Source organism: Chaetodon trifascialis, chromosome 16 (assembly GCF_039877785.1).
Source record: "Chaetodon trifascialis isolate fChaTrf1 chromosome 16, fChaTrf1.hap1, whole genome shotgun sequence".
Taxonomy (NCBI): domain Eukaryota; kingdom Metazoa; phylum Chordata; class Actinopteri; order Chaetodontiformes; family Chaetodontidae; genus Chaetodon; species Chaetodon trifascialis.
The window spans coordinates 14,406,088-14,413,050 of NC_092071.1; the positions used below are offsets into that span (position 1 = coordinate 14,406,088).

At 43.5% G+C, this 6,963-nt stretch overlaps 1 protein-coding gene across 1 annotated transcript; it reads left to right on the plus strand.

Annotated features, from left to right (window-relative positions):
- Positions 1-2,718: 2,718 nt before the first annotated feature.
- LOC139344569 (ADP/ATP translocase 2) lies at positions 2,719-5,071 on the plus strand. The gene is made up of 4 exons (XM_070982855.1): positions 2,719-2,928; positions 3,795-4,281; positions 4,372-4,512; positions 4,637-5,071. Exons 1-4 carry the CDS (start codon positions 2,818-2,820, stop codon positions 4,792-4,794), a joined length of 897 nt encoding a protein of 298 aa, XP_070838956.1. The 5' UTR covers positions 2,719-2,817; the 3' UTR covers positions 4,795-5,071.
- The last annotated feature ends 1,892 nt before the right edge of the window (positions 5,072-6,963 follow it).

Here is a 6,963-nt window from a genome sequence, read left to right on the forward strand (position 1 = left end):
ATGTTTAACAACAGAATTATCACTCACTAATCCAATTAATTAGCTGTTTTTGCTGCTTTCATTGTGTGTTGCCTGAAAACTGTTCACAGCAAATATCCACTGAATAAACAGATATGACTGAATTTATGATCATGGATTTTGCACCCATAAGCTTCAGTGAAAAAAGCTGAAGAAGCAGACAGAGCAAGTGTGTCCTCTATTTCCATTCAGACCTGTGATTGAAACATGTTTCTGGCTATAAACATTGGTTTATTTCCCCCCCACAGGTGCCTTTATGTGTCTGCTGAGGTGAGCTTAAATGTTAAATTAAACATGTTCCCTCCTCTGCCTTGAGACCAGTCTGCAGCCCCACAGCCCTTTTCCATTCCTATCAGCTTACAGCGGGACTGGCAGTGTGAAATCTTTACTTGTTCCACTGCTGCAGCTGACCTGTGGGTGGAAAGGGTCGGTCCAGAGAGGATGACATGCAGTGAGAAATACTAAAAGCTGTGATCGTCTGCTCACCTGTAGCACTGAGGGTTCTTTTTTTTTTCTTATTTATCCAACCAAACTGTTTCCCTGCGCAGTTTGTACCTGTGCATGATCACATCAACAAAAGCTTACATTCTCTGTATTATTCTCTCCAAGGATATAAACACAAAACTGCATTTGCAAGTTTGCCACAGCAGCTGTCATTTTTTGCTTGCATCTCCTGAAAGGAAAAAAGTCACAGAGCCTCCTTTGAAGGTTTTCATTTTAAAAAAAGAGAGAAGGAAATCTTCAGAGTGACTGCAGATTGGATCAACTTTTTTTTTTTACAAAGTCACTAAGTATTGATTTTTTTTCTTTAAAGCTAATGTTTGTTTGAAATATTTCTTTGAAGTTCATTAAATTACCCAATTTACAGTGAAAAATACTGCAGTAAAAATATGCTTAGAAAAAACAGACACTGCTGCCGCTCACCACAAGAGAACAAAGGCAATTTGAAATTGCAAAGTGCACGCCATTGACCTGTCGTCCTCAGTGCAATTAAAAGACAGCAGGGGGATTAGTGGATTAATTTACACGTCCTGTTCAACTGGATGCTCAAGTGGCACCAAGAAATACAAGTGGACAGTGACTGCCATTAAAAAGCACATCCAACCAAACAAGCTCAACAAAGAGGTGCATGTAATTAGGCAACAGTAACCATGGCAGCACGAGGAGACCTTGCACTGCACGCGGATTTAAGCTCAACTGAAGTTGCTTCTAATATTCAACAAAATGTTGCAGAGTGAAAATTTCTTGGTGTTCTCCTGCTCCAGCTCCAGGAGTTGGTCTGTGGCAGGACTCCTCAGAGGAGGTCTGAGGCTGACTGAATGGCATCACGGCAGCGCCCCCCTTTGGTCAACCCTGGACATTACATGAGACACGCGGCTGTTACTGTACAGGTCCAAACACTCAGATAATGTGAGCATTGGCTTATTACTGTGACATAAAGGTGTTTACTGTACAACCTGAGTTTTGTGTGGCCACACTCCACGTGGTTTGGCACGAGGCACTGTGTTGAACAGCTGGCATCATCTTAATGACAAACATATTTTTATATATATATATATATATTTGTTATAAGACCATATGATCGACCAGAACATGTTGAGATTCTCATTGAAATAAAACAAACAAACTAGATAGATAGATAGATAGATAGATAGATAGATAGATAGATAGATAGATAGATAGATAGATAGATAGATAGATAGATAGATAGATAGATAGATAGATAGATAGATAGATAGATAGATTTAGCCCATTTCAAAATATTCAGTCAACGCAATTAAAGTCAGTTAATCTGCTTATTTGAGGTCCATCTGCATGCAGGGGGTCTGTGTCACGTTCACCAGCTAAATAAAGGCATTAGGTCTCTTGCTGCCCTCTAGTGGTCGACTCTGATCAAACCCAGACTGAATGAATGAAACTTTTATTTTGGAAGTTTGGCCCCCTGTGCAGCACTCGTCGCCATCCAAGATGCGCAGCAAGGCGAATTAACCCCCTCCAAAAGCCGAAGCTGTAGCACTGCAGCAGGGGAGCTCATCAGCTCGCGGTGCCGTCAGAGCAGGTGCAGACACGTGACCGTGCGTTGCTCAAGACGACTTCTTAAGACTGAACCAAACCTGAGTCAATAAGTTTCGCAAACAGCACAGATTCAGATGTTGCTTGAAAGGCGTCCACAAGCTGACACAGCTGTTCACATGATAACAGTCAATAAGTGATAGGTTAGGTTATGTAAGACATTTGAATCAGAGGAATGGACGTCACTGAAGAGCAGCCATGGAGCATTAGTTTTCTAGCAGTCAGTGGTTACTAATAGCTCACATGTTGTTAGTTATAATGGTGGATGTGCCTCTGTGAAGTCCTTGAAAGACTGGGCTTTGTACGACCCCATGACTTTCCTCAAGTATGACGGCCAGAATGCCGAGTAGTCTTTAGTGGGCGTGACTCTGCGTAGGAAACTAAATAAGGACAACACAGTAACTGGTTTGGTTTTCGGTCTAAATTCAGTTACTGAAAATGTATTTTGTAATATCAGGATGTACTCGCTCAGGAACATACAACTACGCAAAGTGACGACAACATTACCGAGACAGTCTAATTGGCGGGGAGCTGCGTGACGTTAGTGTGTTGGCCAATCCCCTCAAACTACAGTTCCCGTGTTGTATCGCGATCTATTGTGTTATATAAATGCCATACGCGGCTGTACAATCGGCCATTTCGTCGGTGCAGGCCATCAGCCATAGAGGGCAGTGGGGCTAATCCTGTGTACTGGTTATTTGAAAGGCACATCAAGAACATCGCAACATGAGTGAGACAGCTATTTCCTTCGCCAAGGATTTCTTGGCCGGCGGCATCTCTGCTGCTATCTCCAAAACAGCCGTCGCCCCAATCGAGAGAGTGAAGCTTCTCCTTCAGGTAAAATCCTGCCTTCCGGAATGCTCACGACGCTAGCCGGCTAGCTTGCGCGGTCTTGCTAAGCTGTCATTGTACAAAGTTAAGCACGTAACTCTGCCGGTTGTCATCACCAGTCTGCGGCGCAGAGTTATGCATAGTCAGTACCATGTGTCAATATAGAATTAATGAAAGTTCGAAGAGTGATGCATCCAAGGATTTAAGGTCATCATGGGATGGGAAATGACCTACGCGAGCCTGGCTGCTAATGTTAGCTTCCCACGTTAACCTTAGCCGGTATAGCTAACAAAGGACAAACGCTTGTAATGAAATTGGGACATTATGTACAGATAGACGGCAACACATCCGATTTATTTACAACTCTACTGTTTCATACATAGTTATAACAAGATACTACGGCGATGATATTTTAGCTTTAATTGTCAATGAAATCTGTATGGTGGCTAATGCACTGCTTGACGATAGCTAGCGTTAAGCGAGGCTGCTTCAAGGCCCGGGGACAGTCAATCACAGCCGGGTCAACAAGTTTCGCATCCTCCTCCTGTTAAACCTGCATTGCGACATTATTTCAAAAACAGTTACAGACACCTACTTCTGTGTTGACCACTGACCTTCTTACTATGTTATGTCGATTTTGGAGGATGTTGTCTCTCCTCAGCTGACAAATTTTTAGCAGATTAAGATGGCAGCCATTATCGTTTGATTGCTAGTAAACACTAATAGCTCTATTGATTTTGTACGAGGTCAGAGTTTTTGCAACAGCTTTGCAGGTTCAAATGTGCCAAGGTCACAACAAGGAGACACTTGCTCAAAGGTTAATTGACTTCCTAATTTGAAACTGAGCTCTTCTTTCTTTTTCTCCACTCTAGGTCCAGCATGCCAGCAAGCAGATCACCGCAGATAAGCAGTACAAGGGTATCATGGACTGTGTTGTCCGTATCCCCAAGGAGCAGGGATTCCTTTCCTTCTGGAGAGGTAACCTTGCCAATGTCATCAGATACTTCCCCACCCAGGCCCTCAACTTCGCCTTCAAGGACAAGTACAAGAAGATCTTCCTTGATGGCGTTGACAAGCGCACCCAGTTCTGGAGGTACTTCGCCGGTAACCTGGCATCTGGCGGCGCCGCCGGAGCCACATCTCTGTGTTTCGTGTACCCCCTTGACTTCGCCCGTACCCGTCTGGCCGCTGATGTGGGAAAGGCTGGAGCTGAGAGGGAGTTCAATGGTCTGGGAGACTGCTTGGTGAAAATCTTCAGGTCTGATGGTCTGAGAGGCCTGTACCAGGGCTTCAATGTGTCTGTGCAGGGCATCATCATCTACAGGGCTGCATACTTTGGCATCTATGACACGGCTAAGGGTACGTTGATTTTACACTGACATATGCTCAAACCTCTGAAGAAACTAGTCTGTGTCTTCCAGATCTGTAATGTTTTCCCCCTGTTTACAGGTATGCTTCCAGACCCCAAGAACACCCACATATTGGTGAGCTGGATGATTGCACAGAGCGTCACAGCTGTTGCTGGTCTGACCTCATACCCCTTCGACACTGTGCGTAGACGTATGATGATGCAGTCTGGACGCAAAGGAGGTGAGACTATTTGCTGTTTTGTGTGTGCATATACGCAGCTAATAGACTAAATGCATATTAAACATTTTCCATACTATTATTTCTGCCCACATCATCTAATTTTGTCTCCTTTCTCCTTCCTCAGCTGACATTATGTACAGCGGAACCCTTGACTGCTGGCGCAAGATCGCACGTGATGAGGGTGGCAAGGCTTTCTTCAAGGGAGCCTGGTCCAACGTGCTCAGAGGCATGGGCGGCGCCTTTGTGCTGGTGTTGTACGATGAGCTGAAGAAAGTCATCTAATTCATATTGTCACGTCACTGTCCAATTTGGCTAAATGTAATAACTTTCCATTTCTATGGACTCTACATTCTGCCTTATTTATGGGAACAAACTATAGTGTCTCACCCCTAGCTGTGGGGGATGGCTGTAAGTTGTGCATCTTTATGATTTTAAACGTTCCACATCCTCTTTACCGATGTCATTCCTGTTAATGAAATCTGTTACACCCTCCTGTCATTCACTAGGTTTGTATGGTCCCAAGTCGAATAAACCTATTCTGGGGAACAAACTTAAACCATTCATGTCAACTGTCTCCTCTACTGTCAGTGCATGAGATGAGTACCCGGTGGATAATGAAATGCACGAAGTGGATTACACCCAGCTGCTATATTTACTCGCGCTTATCTCTCCTGAGCCTTCCTGGTTTGACCATGGTCACTACTAGGATTGTTGAGTAGCACTCCTGAGACTTGGCTCCTTTGAAAATGGCTTGACGGGCGACTGGGGAAAAGTCAGCAGCAGATAATGAGTTTCACGTTTGTTAATTGTGCAGCAATAAAAGTTACAGACCCCACTGAGGTTTTGTTTATAGGATCCGTTTCACAGGAAATCTGGATGGCTTTCAGGAGTGCAGGCTCAGTCAAACAGCAGGGAAATGTAGATCAGCTCATGAGAGGTTCATTTTCCTGTTGTTTTTTTTTTAAATAAAAAAAGTACATTTGACACATGAACAATGCTTAAACACTTGTGCACCATATTGCTCATAAACCAGAATGTGTTGCCCTAAAGTTTTCAACTTAATTTAAAGTGGGATTTTAAGATTTAAATGGTAAACACCCTGCAATGCAGAACAACTGCAAAACATAGTTTACTGTGTTCCATAAGCCATGCATGGAAATCTACTTTGACAGCAATCACTATTAAAGATGCTACATGCAGAATGAACTTAGCTGCGTGTCCTGCCTTACCTTCAAACATGTTGCTACAAATATGATTACAAGGTGTGACAGATACCAGTGGCTGATTAACATGTTCTTCAGTCAAATCAACAGTTAACACACCAGTACTTGAACAGACTTAATGCGGGTTCATTTAGCAACCAAGACACCTGAAAGTAGACGTTATCTGATGTCCTGTAGATAAATATGCCCTCCCTTCACTTCGAGGCAAACACAGGACATTTTCTTCCTTCCTGCCTCACACACCACTGGAAAACTTTCCTCTAATGTCAGATGAAGGTGAAGATTCCGCAAGATATTTTAGGGGTGACCCCACACTGACGCGGAAGTCTCAAGGTGGCCTGCCCACCATGCTTTTAATCCTCGATTTAGCCTGAGATACTGATGGCGGGCAGCAGGGGGCGCCAGCGGCAAACAAGTGCGGCACTTCCGCGTTCCCGTAGCTCCCTGCTCGTGCTCGAGTTGCTCAATGAGGAGTGACAGCTGAATGTGATTTAGCTCCTTATCAGGATACTGTGACACAGTGGCAAGTGAACGAAGGTGAAAGCAGAACTATCATACACACCTGTGCAGTATAATACTACACAGTACACTCAGATACTCGAAGTACTGCTGGTTAATTCAAGTTTTGAGATGCTGATGCAGTGTAGGTTGTTGGGTTTTGTAGTAGTCTGCATTGTAGAATATAATTTTGCTATTTTCCCTCATCACCTTGTGAGAAATATCACACCTTACAATATGATGTTTATCACTATCACAAAATGAAGGAGGAACCTCGTGCATCACTGAATAAGCATGCACACTGTCTGGGTATTAAAGACGGCTTATTAAACAATCATTCAGACCAATTTGCAGTGTGTCTTAAATGAATTTGCCTCAAACCTCATTGATTTGTGTGCTGCACATTACTCAAAGAGCATCCATCTTGTCAGGATGGCCCCAGTTGATGATCAGGTACGAAGACTGTGATTAACTCAGCAAACAAGGAAAAAGAGTGATTTTAAAAACACCAGTCATTTTGTTAATTAGGCTGGCCTTATTTTCATTTGTGCCAACAGTGTGTGTGTGTGTGAGTGTGTGTGTGTGTGTGTGTGTGTGTGTGTGTGTGTGTGTGTGTGTGTGTGTGTGTGTGTGTTTGCCAATATATAAACTTGAGAGCTCAGACAAATGTAACAGTCCAGAGTAAAATAAATAATGAGGAAATAAAAAGCCGTGGCAGTGTGAAGCGACC

Bases quoted from the DNA above. Each gene is read 5' to 3' on its own strand.
- LOC139344569 (XM_070982855.1), top strand. From the start codon at position 2,818: ATGAGTGAGACAGCTATTTCCTTCGCCAAGGATTTCTTGGCCGGCGGC. The intron at 2,929-3,794 runs GTAAAATCCTGC...TCTCCACTCTAG, and splicing joins GAGTGAAGCTTCTCCTTCAG to GTCCAGCATGCCAGCAAGCA. The intron at 4,513-4,636 runs GTGAGACTATTT...CTCCTTCCTCAG, and splicing joins GCAGTCTGGACGCAAAGGAG to CTGACATTATGTACAGCGGA.